General features: G+C 41.3%; 1 protein-coding gene across 2 annotated transcripts in view; it reads left to right on the plus strand.

The window, feature by feature from the left end:
• The window catches only part of LOC126473333 (post-GPI attachment to proteins factor 3), a 115,667-nt gene that overhangs the window by 24,171 nt on the left and 70,216 nt on the right, over positions 1-21,280 (plus strand). For both annotated transcript variants that reach the window (XM_050100319.1, XM_050100318.1), the window contains exon 5: positions 17,592-17,728. In XM_050100319.1, coding sequence (XP_049956276.1) covers positions 17,592-17,728 — 137 coding nt within the window. The remainder of the gene's footprint in view (positions 1-17,591; positions 17,729-21,280) is intronic.

A 21,280-nucleotide genomic window follows, 5' to 3' on the forward strand; every position in this document is an offset into this window, starting at 1 on the left:
GACTGGGGTATCCTGTTATTTTTGATTATTACACGGATCTGATCAGCTAGTCGTTGTTCTGTTAAAAATTTTAATTCTGGGTATCTGGTAATAAATGTTATGTATACTTGTGATCTGTATCCAGTTGTGTTGGTTCCTAGGTTTGTTGCTTGGTAATAACAGAACATGAGGTGTCGGTTAACTTCATCTGACCATTTCATCCTCTGTCTTTGTTTTCCTTCTAGGGTGGTTGCTGGAAGCATATCCTGCAAAACACCTCTATTTGGATTTAAATCATTTTCCAGTTGGCTAGCAGTGTTGTTACCATTGTGGGCGGGCATAGGGTTCAAGCGTCGTCCCCGACCATGACGGCGCTTGTCCGAGGCTTCTTTAGTTCTGTCCTGAACCAACTAATCACACTAAAAGGGGGGTTAGCCCTATTAGTGGCTTGTTCTTTTCGTCGCCTTTTACGACTGGCAGAACATACCAGAGGCCTATTCTTTTCCCGGGCCTCCCCGGGGTTTATTATTATTATTACTGTTATTATTATTATTACTGTTGATGTTGTTATTGGCAGTGACTGTAGGTGTATAAACTTGTTGATAAACGTAACTGTTATACAGAAGATGCTGTTGATTTCACACTCTCAAATTATCTGAATCTAAAAATTTGTGAACATCCAGAATGTATACTCGTGGGCCGCCATTGGATACAATCACAGTTCACTGTATTCAGTGATGCTATAAATGCTTATTATACCATCAGCCAGTTGTTGATTGCCAAACTCCTCCTAAATCTGTAGCAGAGATTGTGGTATTACATAATCCTCCAATAAACCAGTCCTGTGTTCCCTGACAGAATCCGATGTTGTATTGCAGGCAACAGCTATCGCAGAAAGAATAGGTCTTGAAATTCTAAAAACAGTTTCTCTACCTGCGCCCTCTCGGTCCTCTTTAAATGCTCCAGCTTCTCACGAAATGTAGTCGTAGCAGCATCCTGTGCAGCAGTCTTCCTCATTCGCAATTTCCAGCATTACCAATCCACATTGATGGGCATCACCTTGCCTCCGTCACTTCCTTGTGTGCAAACAATACTATTATTATTAAACAACACACTGAAAGTAACACCCCACTATCTTCCAGTGGTTCCACTATACATAACACACAAATTGGTAAGTTTGGCTCCACACCCACACTTAGCGACTTCCCAGTTTTACTTTACACACAGTCTTGTGAATTAAGCCTAAATGTCATTGTTCATGGTTTAACTGGATTGCTTCCTCTAGCTGGAATGGCTTCCCACTAAGTTCCAAAACATGTTGAAGGTCAGTTAAGGCATGATGTTGATGCATGAAGTTATTTCATTTTATTCTTGATTACTGGTCCATTAATTGATATTCTGGCACCAAGCCTACCTATAAATTACATAAATTTGCATATAATGGAGGCCAGACTTCCATAGACAAGCCAATGAAATAAGAATATGTAAAGAGAATAAAATACTGGATTTGCATTTACTTTTTGTTGGTGGGTTCACTTTTATCGTACAAGGCACCTTAACAATTGTATATTTTAAGATTCTTTTGTTCTTAGTCAAGGCCAAAGCTGCTGTATCTGACTTGGATATTGTAAATACCGACTCCGTATTAAAATAAACTCTTTGCTATGCAAGCTATTATTAAATGAAATGCTTTAAACTGTTGTGTGGCTGCTACTGTGGAAAAATATTTTGTCATATTTGAAATTGCCACGTAAAGGCAGCTGATTGTTGCACACCAGTGGTATTCTGTTTTCTGGCAGTGCGGCAGCTGTAAATTGCTAGAAATTGTTTAAATGTTCAAAACATTGATATGAGAAATTGGAAGGTTACTTTAAATAATAAAAAGGTTAACATTTCGTGCATATACTAACAATGACCCCCTCCCCCCTCAACACACACACACACACACACACAAACACACACACACACACCCCTCCTCAACATAAATGACTCTTTCTCCAAGAACAGCGGAAACAAAAGCAAGGCAGACAGCAGATGTAGCGGCTATTACAACTGCTTATTTTACGGAACAAGAAAATATATTACTGTGTACAATTGCAGTTGTCAGGTATGATAGCTACATTGTTCAGACTATGTCTCCAATGGAAAATAATTACTGTTCACTTCAGACATTTTAGTAATAAGTTAACAAAAATAACTCTCTCTATAATGTCCAAATTTTGGGACATTATAAACTCTAACCCTAGGATCATGCTGTGTCCCTTGCTTACATAAGACCCTAGTCCCACACACTGCTTAAACTTGGTCATCTCCAATGAAAAACTCATTACTACCAGCCCCAGTGGTCATATATGACTATACCCTAAGCCACACAACTTACAACATGATGCATTCCTTTGCCTCTCACCCACTAACTCTTTCGAGGCCACTGACACATGTGCTCCTTTATCCAACAAAAACCTGTACTGGAGGTTTACTTATTGTACCCACATGGCACATTACACCTCTGCATTTGTTTTCGCAACATTTACTTGTGCTGGCCATGCCTTATGTCGGATCTGGCATTCTCTCTCAATTATAATGTGTGCTTATTATCACACAGACCACCCCTACTATTACTCCTATAGCTCACTGCTGATCCATACTATCTCGGTCATAATTCCCGTTAACCCGCCAGTATTTCATACCATCCTTACTACTTCATGGTTGGCAACATTGCTTATGCACATGTACTGTGCTCCCACAATTAAAACATCTCATTGATGCAATCACATTTCTCTGTCGAAACACCAATTTTGTCATATTACAGTGCCAGCCTAACTGCTGCATGCAGATCCTTAGGTGCACCAGTGTGCAGCCTCCTAGACATTTGTGTTGCTAAACCCTTCAGGAAAGCACCAAGTGCCCGTTGATTGGTTTTTCTAGCAACACCTTCTTCACCTCCTCACTATGTGTTAAGACTTATGCATGCATATTAAGTTTCCTAATCCTATCCACAAAATCATCTACAGCTTCATTATGCCTTTTTGAAATTACTCTCAATTGTTCATGGAAAAACCGTACACTGTTCTGCTAATCCTTGCGCGAGTTGTTCAAAATTTTCTGCCTTGTGCAGTGCCTCTGTGCGCTGTGCAAATGACTTTCCATCTCCCAACAGGTGCAACCTTGTTATCTGTAACAATTGTTTGACAAACTCACTATGTAAGCCAATGACAACCCACTGAAAAAGGGAGAAACAAGGTTCCCAATTGCTCCTGGATTATGTAACTTCAATAATGCTATTTCCTCATCAATCTCTGCTGGTTTGTTATTCACAAACATATTCTCTCCCCTTGACTGGATGGCATAATTAGCCACTGACTGTATAGCTACCTCATTGGAGACATTTTGTGTGCCTGATTTTGCCACTGCATCACCATTACCCATTTTCACAATCCAACTACTAACACCTCAGTAAGAACATGGACAGGGCACTCTGTAGCTACTGGTATTACCACACTCACTTTCTCTGTCTAATCATGAGCCACCTGGATTCCCTACACTGTCTCATCCTGTGATCAAAATGATTACATGTAAAACAAATCACTGGTGTAGACTTGGCACAAGGAGCAGAATCCCCAAGTAAATAGCACTGTGTACACTGGTTATAGCCATTCATTCCTAGGATTACCCCTAAACTGAGAGATCCATTGGCTCTTCTGATACCACAAAAGTGACTCTACATAAGGCCCCTAACTCTCAATTCCATGCTTGTCACCAGAAAAGAACAGAATAGGTTTCACCTGCTCCACAACAACGATATTGAAGGCTGTGGTTTGGATGTTGTGCTGTCCACTGCGGCAGCATCAGCTCTTTGGTGGCAATGGGTCGAGATGCCCAGTAGATATACTGCTGACCAAAAGAAATGTTTTCATTCAACTCTAATTACACATTGCATCATTAGCTTAGCAAGGCAAACACACCTCACTCCATTGACACTGACTGGTGCTAGCTTGTGGACAGCTGTTTCCATCAAGTGAGGAGATGCTCACTTCAGTGCACTGCAATTAAGACATCAGGTCAGAGGATGGCTGGCAGCCTCAGTAGGCCATGGCTGTAAGTCAGTGTTGCTGTCTGCTCTGCTATGACGATGTTTATGTGGGGAATGGCCATACTTGCAACTCAGCCCTGCATGCGTACACTGCAGCAGCATATGGAGACTGCTGTGCTCAAGGCATGACCCACTGCCCTCTGGCAGGGCTCTGATAGTGGCTGGCTTGATGGCAGGTCAGTGGGACTGTGGCACCAAGTCCTCCAAGAAACTCAGTGCGCTGGTGACAGCTGGACCCAACCCAGTCTTGAAACCATGGCTGCTGCTGGTGATGCCCAGTCATCTCATTATCTGGCATGGCCCTGACGTCACCATGTGCTGTCAGACCCTGAAGTGCCTCGGCCTCAAAATCAAACCTGTATGGTGTGCATTTGTTATGCCGAAACCTGGTACCAAGTCATGTAGTCCATAGCAAGAGTCTTGCTCTGGTAGGGTGACGCCGATCCACCGGCTACGGCTATTACAGCTGCATGGTGCAGTTTCCGTTGAGTGTGGCTAGCCCATCTTGCAATCCTGTGTACATGTTATTTGGACCCACATGTCACTGCACTGTGGCTACCAGCTGCTATTGCAGTACTTCACTACCAAGACTTACGAATTTCACTAAAACTGGGTAATGACACTACAGAATATTTCCTGATAAATATGGGAATCTGTCTGAATGATTCTGTATGATTTGTTCTTCTCATAAGGTTTTATCCTTGCTGTGCATAGAATTAATTAATTGACTTGTATGTTAACCACATGGAAAAAAAGGGAAAACTTATGTAAGAATATACACATCAATTACCCTTAAACACTAGGTATGAAATTTTCGTTAAATATGAGCTTCATACATCCACACCTGTGAATAGCTATGTACATATTTACACAATGTATTGTCATTACACATTCAGTGTATTAATGGAAATATTTCGTTATTTATCTTGATGTGTTGCCCTTGCTTTGGCTATAGCTAATAAAGAATTGCAATATGGACAGGAATATGGTTCTATAATGTCCCCAGTTTGACATTTTTCTAATGTCATCAAACACGGTCGGCTTGCGGGAATGGAATATGAGGGGTAAGAAAAAGATTCACTGATATGACATTTAAGTGACATGTGCAATCTTTTAATGCACCTAGTTTCTTTTCAAACATTTAAATATATTGCAGTAAAACCTTAGTCAGATCTGCCCTTGGTCTCTAGTTAAATGTTGATATTCTGACACATTGTTGGTAATCTGTATTTTTAGACTCAGTTCAGCGAGTTTTTCAGTTTGCTGCGAGTATCGTTTTTGCATCTTCTTGCCTTGTAATTTGATTTTTATCTCGTGGCAGTACTTGCCCTATCCAAGTTCTGTGTTTGCCAAATCAGTTGCCAGCTCACGTCTATTAACATTGTAAATTTGCGTTTTCCAACCGAGGGATCTATTTCTGCTTAACTCTTGTGTAGAAAATCAATACCCATTACACAGTCTGTAACTACAGCATTAACTACAGGGAATGTGCCAGCTGTGGCTACACTTCTAATGGTGATAGGTATACAGGCCTGCTGTCTCACATTCTGTGATCAGGTGCCTGTAGCTCCCATGACACAGCAATTACTGATTGGCAAAGTTGGCATGACTACCGTCTCTCATAATTTTTCATAAAGGCTGTGGGATGTCATGCTTATTGCGGCACCTGTGTCCAAAATCACAACAGTAGGGATATCTCTTACATTTGCATTGAGAGCTGACTGTGAGTGAATATTGGGCTGAGCCTGGCAGTTTCAGATATTAGAACATAATTTGTCTCTGATATCACCACCATTGTCATACCTTGTAATCTTGGTTTCTTTCTGTCTGCCCTGTCCCATGTGAAGGTACAAGATTTTCCAGAAGCCAAAGGTTATCTAACCCCCAAGGGTCCCACAGCATTTTTGTGGGTATGTGTGTGGCATACATGGGGTCCTGCACTATTGCAGACTTTCTTCTGTTCTGGGCTGCATTCCCTTCCCCATATCCACTCCTTCCCATCCTAACTCCTCCCACTCCTGCTCCCCCACCACCCCCCACCCCCCACTACTCCTTGTCTAACTCAGTGTTTCTCTCTATGACGACCTGTCTATTCCCTCGGTTCCTCTATTCCTTTTGGTTTTGTGTTGCCATGTTGCTTCTTTTTTTGGTCCCCCTAGGGGTTTGAGCTCACTCTCTAAATTCTGTTTCTGTAGTATGATACATTTGGAGAAAAACTCCCTCTCCAGAACTCAAACGTGGATTTGTCTCTCCCCTCTACTCCTCCCCCCTCCCCCCTCCCCCCTCTCCTGCTCTCTCGCTCTCCCCCCCCCCTCCCCCCTCCCCCCTCCCCCCTCTCCTGCTCTCTCGCTCTCCCCCCTCCCCCCTCCCCCCCTCTCCACTCTCTAAGTCAACAGCATGTGTAGCCAGCCATGTAATGGGGGCTGTTGCGTACCCATCTGGCAGAGCTCCCTGACAACACAGATACCATATTTCTGGTACCTGAGCTATCACTACCTCTTGCTCTTTCTGGAGTGTCGGAACTGCTGGTAATGATTGGTGTGCGAGCCCTTGCCACGGCCGGATGGTGCCCACAAAGTGAGGCTCCTGATCAGAGTATTTGGTACCAGGGTGGATGCTCTGCATGTGAAGTGTGCTAAGCTCCATATCCTGGGTGCTCTTCTGCAGCCTTTTCTTCAGACAGGAACAGTTCTCTCTCTACTCCTACTTTTGCTTCCTCGACTTTTCCTTACCTGACTACCTCATGGGAGGAGGGCCAGGCCCAGTAGTTTGGGTTGAATCTCTTTCCCCATTACTTGGGTTTGTTTCAGACAGATGGGGAGACTTTTTCCACTGCCAAAGTGCTCTTCTTTGTAGAACATACTGAGGATAAGTTTGGTGAAGTTGACTCATTTAGTATAATGTGATCTGGTTTCCTACTGATTAACACCTCTTCTGCCACCCAGTTGGCTTCCCATTGTACTCGCAAGTACTTAAGTCAACATTACTCTTCACCAGTCCTTAAATATGATCCAGAGCATTATTTTCCCCAGGGACCTCCTCCTCCAGTCTAACGAGGAACTCAGAACTACTCTGAAATGACACAGCGTTCATTTCGTCTGACAAGTCCACAGGGTCCTAAGAACAATATTGTTGATTCCGGCACTTCAATCCTGGCTTTTGAGGGTGTTACCATTTTGGAAAATGTCATCGTTATGGTTTAACATTGTGATGTGAAGACCTATATTCGACTTCCCATGTGTGTGCAGTTTCTGGTATCTTTGTTTTGGTCGCATGTCTTCGCGAAGTGATACGAATCCTGTTTATGGTGACTGTGGCTGCCGTCTCCATGTGGGGAGCCTTTGTACTCCAATGCCCAAGTGTGTGTACTGTTCTGGCCCACATTCTCCTTGCTCGCCAGAGTGTCCCATTAATGAAAAGGAAAGGAAGATTCAGGAATTACTCTGAGGCTCGTTAGAAATTCAACCATCTCCACCCAGTATCTTTAACATCTGTCTTTGCTTCTGTTGCGTCCTTTCCTCCTCCTCCTCCTCCTCCTCCTCCTCGTCCTCGTCCTCCTCACCCTCACGTCTGTCCTGTCACACTTCCCTTTCCTCCTGCCTGGCAGTTCCCATTCCCTTCTGTCACAGAACTGCTCCTTCTTCTTGGTTGGAAAATAAACACTCCTCCCTAGCACCCTGTCAGAGATAGGGCTCCCCTCTACGAACCCTCCTCCCTGGTGTTTCCTGGACAAGAAGCCGTAGTAGTAGTAGTAGTAGTAGTAGTCTCAAGACGAGGCCTCCCCCCGCCCCCCCCCTGCTGAAATCGTAGTGGGTGTCGCCTCCTCCTTCTCAGTCAGGGTCTGAACTTACATTCATGAATGTCACTCCATCCTTACTGGTGACAGACACTAACTCAGCACAATGACTGATTATTGCCCATTCGATATCCATCTGACCTCTTATACTACTCTCCTCAAATGGAACTGTAATGGTTACTATTGTTGCCTTTCAGAATCGCAATCTCTTCTTTCTCTGTCCTCTGTAGCTCAAGTTGTACTGCAGGAATCTCGTTTTGTTGGTACTCATTCTACGACTCCTTGTTATTTTTGAGCCTTCTGTCAGAACCAGATTGGCCCTTTGTGAACCTCCGGTGATGTCTGTATATTGGTCTGCATGGAAATTGTTAGGTGTTGAGTTCCTCTTTATACTGTGCTGGTAGCGGTCACTGTTCAGATCCATTTAGACTTGGCAGTAATGATATGCAGTCTTGTCTCCCCTCAGACTGGCCTCCTACACTTCCTGTTCTTTTTGCCCTCCTTTCACAGTTCATTCCCTCTGCTTGAGGATTTTAAGGTCCGTAACCCTCAGTGAGGCGGTACTGCAACCACTGGTTGGGGCAGGATAATTGAAGACCCACGGGCAGGGCTTGACCTCTGCCGCCTTAAAACTTTGGCCCCCACATACTTTAGTGTGGCACATGGCACTTTCTCAGCGATTGATCTTACAAAATCGTAGCCCTGGATTTTTTCCCTCTGTTCAATGGGGAATTCATGACAGTTCATGCTACAGTGATTATTTTTCAACTGTCTTATCTTTTTTTAAGTATCAGTTGCCTGGACACACAGGTGGATCATTCGTAATGCTGACCGGGGTGTCTTTTCCTTGGCTGCCATTCCAACTGCTCCACCACAAAATGGCATTGATGAGTCCGTATGGAGTCTGACTGATGCCGTTTTGTCAGCTGTTGGTTTGATGATTGCTGTTTCCTTGGATTTATTTCCCAGTTGAAGACTGTCCCTTGGTGGATCCCTGAAATTCCTGTGGCTATTAAAGACCACCATTGTGTCTTACAATGCTGCAAAAGGCATCTGTCTCTCAACCATCTCCTGGACTTTAAATGGTTTCATACCTGAGCCTGTTATCTTCTTGAACACCAGAAACAGATTTGTTGGGAACGATATGTCGCTGCCATAGGACTCCACATTCCCACTTCATAGTTATGGGCAAAGGTCAGGCACATTTCTTGACACCACCCTCCTACAGGTGTCCCAGGAATTTCCCTGAATGGTGTTATTCTCACCAGCCCTGGCTCTATTGCCGACCATTTTGCCAGACATTTCGACAAGGCCTCAGTGTCAGTCCTCTATTAGCCCGCATTCTGTCTTCTCAAACATTGTCTGAAATAACTGTGTGTTGGTATTCTGCATCATGTTTTCTGTTGCATCATCCCAGCAAGGGATGTAATGTTTCCTGAGCCGTCATGGTATATTACATTTGGCTGCACCAGTCAAGACTCTCAAATTTCTTGTAGTTTTATACTTTTGGGGGTATCCAACATCAGTTGTTGTTGACCTCCTTAATATATTGATTCCACTTATCTTTCCGAAATTCGATCTTGGTTTGTTAATAGGATTTATGATAAGTATTTCAAATCCTGTACTGATTATTGTGGGGCAGTGCTCGCTTCTTGGGAAGCTATATTTTAAGCAATTTTCTAGCTCAACTGAGAGGAAGTGTGTTTTCATCAGTGGAGGGAAGGCACAGGTCAGGATTGGTATCAATGTATCATCTAGCAGAGTGAAAGGTGTTCATTTCTTTGGCATCATAACTAAGATAGAGTTTTTCTCCTTTTGCCATTCTACTAGTTTGCTCTCCATTATCATCACTATTTTATAATCACAGGTAGTGTGATGGCTGCTGAGATCTCATAAGTATATTCTTAGATATATACATATACTGAGGGTAAGACTGGAGTGGGCCACTAAGTGTTTGGTGGTTTGTAGAGTGAAACAACAGTTAAGCCACTCAGCTCCAGAGTGTTTGCTTTGATGTCGCAGATCTCTTGGCAACTCGCTCCGTCAATATAAGCTAGGCCATTTCCTACATAAGTGATAGAGCCATGTACTGGTGATGGCAGGTATCCTATCATTACACTCTTTGTTATATTATCTTCATTTAGATTGTGTTCTTGGAGAGATTTTATATTATTGGTATTATGATCAATGGCCAGTTTGCTCAGGTACTCACATTTGTGTTATTGATAGTTCTTCTACATTTATCTGTAAAATATGGATATTTCATCCAAATTCTGTTGACACTGAGAAGAGCCTTTGTTGCAGTTTGTTTTCTTGTGCTTTTGGCTTGGATAGACATGAGAAATCTTTGATATAGTATGGCTGTCGCAGGTGTAGACTTTTCGCCGGGATACAACATCGTGGAGGTTTTCTGCACGTCGCACTCTGGTGCCTCGTGTAAGTGGTGGGGTTATGTCCTCCATCACTTTTTCTGCATTTTGAGGCCTCCAGCTGCACTTTCACGTGCCTTTCTCCCCATTTTCTTCTTCCTTGATCCTTTCTCTAGTCATTTTTGACCTTTGGTAGATCTTGGGGTTTTCTTTCTTTCATGCATTAGGCCCTTCTTTGCTGTGTAGTTTTGTTGAATTGCCTGTTCCTGGCAGGAGGACCTCACAGTATCGTCCCTTTAAGCCAACCAACCAAAGTTTTTGGAAATAAATCTTTTCATTGATTGAGGGTTAAATCTTTATTAGAAAGCTTTATTAGTAGCTAGATGATTTGTTCATTTGTTTGTCCAGAAAAATTATCCAGAACATAAAATTGTAATTATTATGTAAGAGGAATTATTAAGGAGCAAATCTAGTTTGTATGTTCTATTACTCGTCTGAGGTATTCTGTGTGGGCTCCATGGCATAACCAGAATGTTAAAGCTGTACTTGGCAAGTAACTGGAGGTGTAAAAGAATCTTCTACACGAATTATGGGGTCAAGGAAGACCAACAACCAGGAGAGTATAACAGTAATGTGTATCCTGATATACTGATGTATTGATACTCTTCTTTTTTTTTGTCGGGGGGGGGGGGGGGGGGGGGGGGGGAGGAAAGTTTGCTGTTTGTTCATAACTGGATGAGTAACCTCTGATCACATTTTGTAATTAAAGGCACAAGAAAAGCCTTCTCTATACATCGAAGTTGAGTCCTGGGTTTGGTAGTAAGTTGAGCTCTTCCACAGACATAAGACGGATTATCAATGAGTGGGGAAGGGACGGGGGGTTGCAAACATCTTGGAGCTAAAGATGAGCAATAAATAAATTTATAAATTAACTGAATCCTCACACCCAATCTTCAGCCAGGTGTTTATACCAACAAGTGGCCAAATTTAATTTTCCAGCACAGAAACAGACATCAGTTACCATCAGTTCTTGTTTCCATCTGAATTAGAACTCTGCCAGTTAGTACTCATGTTATAAGTGGCTGGTTGGTAGTGCCACTAGGAACTGTTCCTGTTGGAATAAATTATTCCCATAATTATTTCTAAGAGCGGTGTACTAAAACTAAGTTTCCCAAACTTCGTACAAATAGAAAACATTGTTTATTGTTATTAATTTATACAATGTTGAAAAGCTTACACTTTTGTCTATTTGTCAACATAGTCTCCATTTTGTTTGACACACTGTTGAAGACGGTGCTCCAGCTTTTGTATTCCTAAGTCGAAGAAGTCTCTCGCCAACCTGTTGAGGAAGTGAGTAACCTCTGCTCAAACTTCATCATCGCTCTTGAAGTGTTTGTCACCTAAGTGTTCCTTTAGCTTGGGGGAGAGGTGATAATTGCTGGGGGCTATGTCTGGGCTGTACAGGGGATGGGGCATAACAGTCCACCCAGATTTCTTCAAAAGCTCCCGTGTTTGACAAGTGACATGGGGTCGAGCGTTGTCGTGAAGAAGCACTAGTCCCTCCTTCAGTTGTCCTCTCCAGTGATTCTGGATTGCTCGCAGGAGTTTGGTCAATGTTTCACAATATCTGTCTGTGTTTATTGTTGTCCCTGGTTGCTTAAAATGATGAGTACCACCCCCTTCTGATCCCAAAACACAGTCACCATAGCCTGCCCTGCTGACTGCATTTGTTTGTATTACTTTGGTTCCATTGAACTGGAGTGATGCCACTGACAAGATTGTTGTTTTATTTCGGGGGTGTAATGAAACACCCTTGTTTCATCTCCTGTGATGATAGAGTCCAACAAATACTTCTTCTTGCCTCCCCTCTCAGATTGTTGTTGAAACTTGTGAGCACAATCAAGGTGTTGCTCCTTGTGTCCATCAGTCAGCATCCGGGGGACCCAGTGAGCACACACCTTGCAATAACCCAATGTTTCTGTTAAAGTTCTTTCAATTGTGCCATGGGAAGATGCAGGAATGTGTTCAACAAGTTCACGGACAGTGACCCTCTGATCTTTGAGCAGCTGACTGTTGATCTTCTGGACAATCGCATCCGAAACTGGTGGTCTTCCACTCCATTCTTCATCGTGAATTTCCATGCCACCTTCAGCAAAAGCCCTGCACCATTTGCAGACATGCTGAACAGATACCATAAACCTCAGTCAGTTGCCGACGAATCTCCACCATAAACCATGAATCTCCACAGGCAGTAACTCCTTGCATGGAGAAACCAGATTACTGCTCAAACCTCGCCCTTGGTGGGAGCGGCGATCAACACTTCCATTCCATCTCTGACTGCTGCCAAGCCAACACTGAACAACATAGTGAATCCCGGATGGGTGGGCTCGAGAGTGGGGGAACCACTGCACGTGGCACTGTTGTTGGATTTAGCCTAGCACCTTCTCTCGAGGCTGTAGCTCATTGGGAACCTTACTTTTGGTACAACCATCATATTATTGTTGTTATTACCATTATGGTTCTCACCATTCATCTTCATGGGGCCATGATTATTTGCACAGTTTTGTATGCACTCTTTTGTGATCATGGTGATTGTTCTTACCGTAATTGCTATTCTGGGAAGATGACTTTGTTTATTAAATGAATCAAGTCTAACACTAGCATAAATTCTTCTGTTTTAGATTGGCTACACTGACTAACTTCTCCCAAATATGAATGAATAGTTTTGACTTTAATATCCTCACTACCACATGTTGTGGTATTGAACTATCCCAATATCTGGTCTTACTTGGGTACTTTTCTAAAAAAATTTTGCAGGCTCCCTTGGCGCATCTGGAAGGGCTCGGGATTGAATATCTCATTAGACAACCTATCCTGTACAGCCAACAATCAGTACTTGGCCAAGAATGCCCATTCAAATTCATCATAAGTTTGGCAATACTCAGCAGTGTCTGTAGTCCACAAGGCTACTTAACCCGTAATAAAGCCTGTCATGAAAACAGTTCCTTGCAAATCCAACCACGAATGTGGCATCAGTTCATGAAACGTTCATATAAAAGCAACAGGATGCACGCATCTTTTATCCGGCATGAAAACTTGAAATTATTGCTGCCTCCTAAGATTTTCTTCCCTCATCATACTTGCGAAATGTGGCAGCACACATGTATCACAGGACCAATTATATGATGCTGCACATGGCACCTAGATTGCACTTGCAATAATTCTCTCTACATTGGCTCGGAAGAAAAATTTTCCTCCAAACCTGCCTTAGACATATTGTCCTTTGTTATATCTCATACTTCCAATAACTCTCTCTTCATTTCCTCTTATTGGTTGCTGAAGGCATTCTGCCATGGTGAAAGATCTTGGCTTAGCTTTTCATTTGTGTTTTACAGTTCACTATTGTCTGGCTGATTTTTTACCTTTGAGGTTTCCGTAGAAATCTTACCAGTGGCTTCTTGTATTTTTATGTCAACTAACTGGAAAATTTGTTCATCTTGAGCTGAAGCCTAAGTAGTGAACTCGTCTGCTAAGATTTTTCGCTGTATTTCAAATTTGTTGCATGCCATCATCTCTTGCTGGGCAGAGAGATTATCTGCTTTAGATGCAAACTTCTGAACTGTTTCTGATAGCACAGTCTGTATGTGACTGCAGATGCCAGCAGATGTGAGCTACAAAGCAGCTGTCTCATCTGATAGTTCTTTCTATAGCACATCTTGCTTAGCAGAAAGTACTTTAATTTCAGTTGCAATAAAAACCTGGGGAGAAGAGAAGTTTGTGGCACAACTTGACCAGAAGAAGGGATCGGTTGGTAGGACATGTTTTGAGGCATCAAGGGATCACAAATTTAGCATTGGAGGGCAGCGTGGAGGGTAAAAATCGTAGAGGGAGACCAAGAGATCAATACACTAAGCAGATTCAGAATGATGTAGGTTGCAGTAGGTACTGGGAGATGAAGAAGCTTGCACAGGATAGAGTAGCATGGAGAGCTGAATCAGACCAGTCTCAGGACTGAAGACCACAACAACAACAACAACAACAACAACCTGTTTCTTAGTAATTTCCAGAATCTGAGTGAGGTCCCTCGAATCGGATATTTTTTGCTTGGTATCTCATTGTGCTTTCTAGCAAACACCAATGTGTTGTGTTTTGTGTGTCTTAAAAGCATGGATTATGGTGCTGACTTGCCAACATGACATCTGACCCGACTATTTTTTGAACACTAGAATCCATATTAGCCATCTGTGATTGAGTCTTAATCATTCCAAGATTTTATCTAAATTCCCAAAATCCATACTTCAGTTTAAGCCTGAAATGGGCTTGTATCATAAGTGCAGGTTCTATTGTTGCCAAATGAAAAAATGATTAATGATTGTGAAAGTTAGCTAACAACAGATAAGATACTAATGTGCAACACATTATAAATTTGACTGCTCCTTCAAAGTGAATGATAGGCATTAAATCTCTCCATAAAACTACTTAAATGTTTCATAGATCAGGATTGAGAAACTAGGAAGTATAACTTGATGAACACTCTGTGTGCTTATTAACTCAAGATAGCTACACAAAACGTACCTTCTCTTTTAGTCAGTGCAGCATACAGCAAACAACAACGAGACTTTGACGTTACTGATAATGTGGTTTATTACTTCGTGATAACCAATAAGTCAAGTTGATAGTAGCATGAAGCCTTAAAACATGATTGAAATATAGAAGCTTTGGATTCGTATGCTCCAAGCAGAGATAAACCTACAGCGCAAAATGCACAGTCTTAAGTATGATACTACAGTAGTCCATCAACAAAGGAAGTAGCTTACAGAACACTTGTTTGACCTACACTTCAGTATTGTTCATCAGTCTGGGATCTGTACCGGGTAGGTTTGATAGAGGATGTAGAGAAGTTCCAAAAAGCCACACGTTTCATTACAGCCTCATTTAGTAAGCACAAAAGCGTGACAGAGATAATCAGTCATCTCCATTGGCAGACACTACTAGATAGGTGTCTTGAATCATGGTGTGGTAAACTTAAAATTCAGAGGTTGTACATTCCAGAAGAGTCAACCATTATCTCTGCTTACATACAGAAGGGTCCAGAAATATATAGACACTCTTTGATAGTCAATGTTAATGGAACAAAATGACATACCAGTAAAATTCTTGCACAAGAGGGGGAAGGGAGGTTATTTTGTGTGTTGAAAATGACTGCCATTAGCAGCCAAACATCAATGCTGCTTAACTGCTGACCAAACTACAGCTGTCAGTGGTGCCAATGTGGTAGCCGCACAGGATGCCTCAGTGGTTTCCAGTAGCTTGTTCTGTTGAGAAACTTCATTTTTCAAGGTCCCCCATAGGAAGAAGTCAAGAGGTTTCAGGCCTCGAGACCATGGTGAGTAATCAACAGCTTCTCTTTGCCCTATCCATCATCCAGGTAGACTTTCATCCACGTAAGCTCTGTCATCTCTATGTTAGTGAGGCAGAGCATCATCTTATTGTACATAAAATCTTTCATTTCGAAACACCTCTCAAGTGGCAGATAAAATTGGTGTTTGTAGCATATGAAGATACACATCACCAGTTAAAATATCTTCAAAGAAGAATGTGCCAGTCAAACCTCATGATGACAGAGCACACCACATATTAACACCTGGTAGATTAACATGTTTGCCCTTGTGAACTTGAGGATTTTCAGGAGCCCAGTGCATGCAGTTGTGGCAGTTTACAGTACCATTCAGTTTGAATTGCACCTTGCCAGACCAGATAACCATCCCTGCAAACATTCACCCTTGCGAAGAGTGTTTTCAAACCGCTTGCAGTACTCTCTCTTTCGATCCGGGTCATCCTCGGTCATAGCGTGCAGCGATCTTGGAATGTACACTTTCCATTTAGCAGCATTCAGAATTTATTGTTACACTTGATCAGCTTACTTAAGGTTAGGTTAGGTTAGGTTACGTTCCAGCTCCTCAGATTTTTTAGGTGACTTAATAAAATGTTGCAACACAGCAACACTGGCAGCTAGACTTGTTGATGTTAGACTTTACCTTATACACATCCTGAACATTTCTGTCAGCTTCAAATTTATCTTGAATACCATAAATTATATGCATTGGTGGCTGAGTTCTGTATACATTATGCCATTGCCGTTGTGCCTTCATTATGTTTTCATACTTCCAGTACCACTTCAGTGTGTTGCTCAGACAACAATCTTACATCATTCATTGCTACACTATCATCTACAGGCTGGAAAATGCACACCAAGATCTTTTCAGAAAACAGTGGATTATGCTACCGGGCAAAATTGCAATAATATGTCATTTTGTTCCAAAGATGTTAACTATCGAAGACTGTCTACATTTTTCTGGACCCTTCTGTATGTATCACTGAGAGATCATGAAGGTAGAATTGGAGAGATTCAAGCCCACACAGAAGTGTAAAGACAATTCGTCTTGCTGTGAAACCATACACAACTGGAACAGGAAAAAGGGGAAGCAACAGTGTTACACAGAGTGCGTTCTAACACCCACTGTAAGGTCAGTTGCAGAGTATAGATGTAGATGTATTAAAAATATGGTCTTTAGTTGAAATTTTGGTTATAGAACATAATGCCACTTTACCTCTCAGGTACAGCATTGTGTTTATAATAGATAAGCACGCAACAATAATTGTTCACAGTAGGCCAAAATAAATTAGAAAAGTTTTGTTGAGTTACAGGACCACTATATTTCTTAGATGGGGTAGGTGGTAAAATACACTTTGGGATGGGAAGGAACTTCATGCTTTAGAACTTGCAGTAATGCCCATCCTTCGGGCAGTTTCATATTTCGGCTGGAAGCATTTACCACCACTTTCAAGCCCTGCATGTCAACCTAACATTTTGCTCATTGAACATGCCTGGGATATGATTGACCAGATACGTGTTCATTGTGGTCCTACGGCAATCTATGTTGATGCTTTGTGACGTGCAATCTGTGTGGAGGGAGATGCCCTAGGAAGATGTCCAGGTTCTCCTTGATTCTTTTTGCTATGGCTTTGAGAGGCTGTAATAACATTTCGTGGAGACACCATATCAATTTGTTGAAGATAATGTGCAGTCCTGTAATGCTGATCATTTGTGAATTTCATGTATCTAATGTGTTATATGAACTTCATTTCAGTTAGATCTATCTTTCTTGGTGTTGCAAATTTCACAATGTTTCATAATTAGTTTTCATACACGAATAACTTGTTTTTTTGAAGGTTTTTGCACATTACAAGATAGATCAGTAGCACTTATTAGAGTAAGATGCCAGAAAGATGTTTCTGTCATGTATAATTTTAATAATGCTATAGCACTTTGTTGACTGACTTTCTCGTATTTCAGGATGGTGTCTGGGAAAATTAATCTGCTAACAATGTTACTGACAGCAGTGAGTCTTCTGTTTTTCATTCATCATGTTACATACTTGACAATGGTACACTTCGATTATGGCTACAACATGAAAGCAAACATTGTTGTAGGTAAGTATACTGATTCTCCTTTATACAGCATTATACATCCTTTTCTCTAGTAAAATTTAAGTTGTCTTTCAAAATGTGTATAGGATTTACACTTTTTGGTACTAATATTTGTACTTCTCATTAATTTATTGCAATTACTCTCATCACATTGTGTTACATTTCCTTGTAATTTTCTGTTGACCTACTATGAGTTTTTCTCTTCATTACAAATTATGTAATCAGGAGTGTATACATTTGACTCCTTTCCTCTTCCAATCCCACCTCCACTCTTCTCCCTTTCCCCCTCATCCTTTTCTGTTGGCAGTATATAATTTAAATTTTTGGTCAGTGAGCCACTATATCACTATATGGTATGCTGTAGGTTGTAAATAATATACCGGTACTATTTCTTATATTTTCTATTTCATTTATGGATGGTAGACATAGAGAATGACTGTCTGTATGGATCATCTTCTATACATTCTGTGCTGAATGGTCTCTGAGGTATGGAAAGAAGTCGAGGATGTACATTTTATTTAAGAATAGTATTTGAAACATCTTAATTAAATGGTGTAGTATTACAGTGCAAATAAATAATTTGTAGTTTAATGCATTAATTTTAAGAGTTTTACAAAAATAATCGTCAGTGAGATGAACAGTTCCCCAACATAGAGTTATGTAATTAATTCAGTTATTGCAAGACATTTAATATGTTATATTAGGTTGTTGAATAAATGTGAACCTGTGTATCTGACTCATTCCTGTACTATTGTTAATCCCTTAAACACTTTGTTGAGTTTGTTTTTGTTCCTAATATTATATTTCTGTTTTGTATCATTATAGTGAAAATAATGATGAAGACGCTAATGAAAATATGTATTTCAAAAAACTTCTCAAAATTCCAAGTGTCTATGGGTTCTCTGCAGGGTGATCTACAATAGTCACTTTTGAAGTTTATACCATCACCCACCAGGCAGTGCTACAGAGCTATGAAATGTGAACATTCTCACTGAATGATTTTTTTTTTTTCCATGAAGGCCGTTTGTTCAATGTTTGGTAATTCAGAAAAGACATTACAGTTGATTTGCAGAATTTCATCATGGAGCTACTTCTATCAGCAATGAACTATAATGCATTTTGCTGTAAAAAAATCTCATACTGGTGTATTTTGCCTAGTTTGCCCAAAGTTCAAAAATAGGCTCCTGTGTAAGCAAATGAGCAAAAAATTTGACTGAGAAAATGCAGCATCCTAACGGGATGTGAGACTTCACTATATTTTTACAATGTGGAAACGAAGCAGCAATCAACTGTTTGGGTGTTCCAAGACAAAAGTTATTCTTTGGCAAAACTCTTCCATCAAATTATTGTTTGTCTCTTTGATTACACAGGACAAATAGCAACCACTGCTCTGCAGCAGCGTTTCTTAATCATTTTGATCAGTAGAACTCATGTTAATGTCCTCCTTTATCGTAGATACCCAGATTTGTTTCTGTAGTACATTCTTAATGTAACAGTCTTTAAGATGATTATTTGCAACAAAAATGACAACTATTTTAAATAATGTTTATTTGATTCAAAAAATAATTTCAAGAGTAACCCAAAAGTTCTTAAAGTAACTGAAATTTAAAGTGACATAATCAAACAGCATCAACTTGCCTACTTTCTTTTGGAGCAGTTTCATTGGTAATGCCCTCATTACTATCATAATTGCCATTAGTAAAAGAGGTAGTTATTGAGTCCAAAGCAGAGTAGCTAAGTTATCAAGAAGATTGCTGCATTGAACCTTTTTCAAGCCACCTTTCCACCTTGCAACAAAATATCGAAAACAATTTTAAGAGGAAAAAGTGTAGAGGCAACTACCTTTTAAGGCCAAATAAAGTTTTAACATTGTCACAGCAAACTTAAAGAAAGAAAATTAGACTTCTTCATTCAAAAGCATGACAAATTCATAAAATTAAAACTGTTTATGCTTTTGTCTAGTTGCTTTCATTCTTGTATGGAACAGCAAGCACTAGCTGGAGGGTCATAAGTGCAGTGTCGCACCACTGTCGAGACTGAAGGGCAGCTGCAGCCTAACTAGCAGTGCCTGGGAGCAGATCATCTCTCATTGCAGGAATGTGTAATCTGCCATTGCCTGCTTCTGTTCCTGTAGGTAGACTTTGATGCTGCTGATCTCTCTCCTGTCAGGAGGCCACAGCACCTCTCTGCATGAATTCACATGCTCCGAGTAGAGCTGGTGGCTTCTTTTCCTGTGTGCAACCTTTGATGGGTTCATGGGAGTCCAGGTCATCTTCTTCTGAAAGCTATGCACAGCCTCACTCAGTTTGGGTGTGACCACACACTAGTATGGCAAGTTCATTGGCCTTATGTTGTCAGCTTGGTGTGAGTCACGTGCAGAGACATACATCTCAGTGGACACCACTGCAGGCATGCCAGAACTGACTTCCTGAACATTGTTTCATTGTATGTTGCATTTTATAGACAATAATTATTTGATGTTGTGATATTGTATCAATAATGCTTCCAGGCATCAGGCAGGCCTCTACCCTTTGCGTTGCTGTTATCCACGTCCTTGGGTTGTGCACCGTCAGCCTCCTGACCTCATCCCATTCACGATCCACCACCCACCATAGTGTCCTTCCCCACTGGTGCTACAGAGAATCTAGTTAGCAAACATAATTGATTAAACTCTAACAAACATGATATCTAAAGGTCACGCCAGTCCATTTGTCAAATATCCTCCCATTGCAACCATGCATTGTCATCAATAAAGGTGAAGTCAGGGTTGATGCAACCCTAAAAAGATGCAAATGGGGAAAAAGTAGTCACAATAATGTTGACCTGTGAGTGTACTTTTTCAAAGATTTGGAGATCAGGGTGTCCATGCAACATTATGCCTCCCCAAATCATAACAGTTGGATCACCAAAACAATCATGTTTGACTAAGCTGTTTGTACCCTCATGTGGTGAGAGATGGGAACACCTAATACACCCAGGAGCATTATCGAACGTGATTTTTTGATGCTCTAGGTATTATGGTGCAGGAAGGCATAATATTACATGGGCATATTGCCATCCATATCTCTGAACACGGTACACTCAACACATTAATGTGACACTGTATTCCTTCCACATGTCCATCTTTTCAGAGTTGCATTGACCATTACTTAAGTTTTGTGAATGGCAACGTGCAACTGCATTGAACAGCGCAATTGGACGAACTCTTGGAACGAGAGAATATTTGGCAAATGGAGTAGGTCTGTCCATTCCCCAGACTTAAATCCCATTGAGCATGTGTGGAATTCATTGGGGATCCATATTGCAGCACTTCCACATGCACCAATGACCATCCAGCAGTTGTCAACAATGCTAGTGGAGGTATGGAATGCCCTGCACTAAGACCTCCTTACCACCTTACCAACCTTGTGGCCAACATGGAAGGGCGTTACAGACCAGGCATCGCTGTCTGTGGTGATCACATCCCCTGTTGAGGACGATGTCCAGTAGACCATCTTAAATGGCAGTGACTTCAGTGTAATTATTGTCTTTGACACACACACACACACACACACA

The sequence above is a fragment of the Schistocerca serialis genome, chromosome 4 (genome assembly GCF_023864345.2).
Source record: "Schistocerca serialis cubense isolate TAMUIC-IGC-003099 chromosome 4, iqSchSeri2.2, whole genome shotgun sequence".
In the NCBI taxonomy this organism is placed as follows: domain Eukaryota; kingdom Metazoa; phylum Arthropoda; class Insecta; order Orthoptera; family Acrididae; genus Schistocerca; species Schistocerca serialis.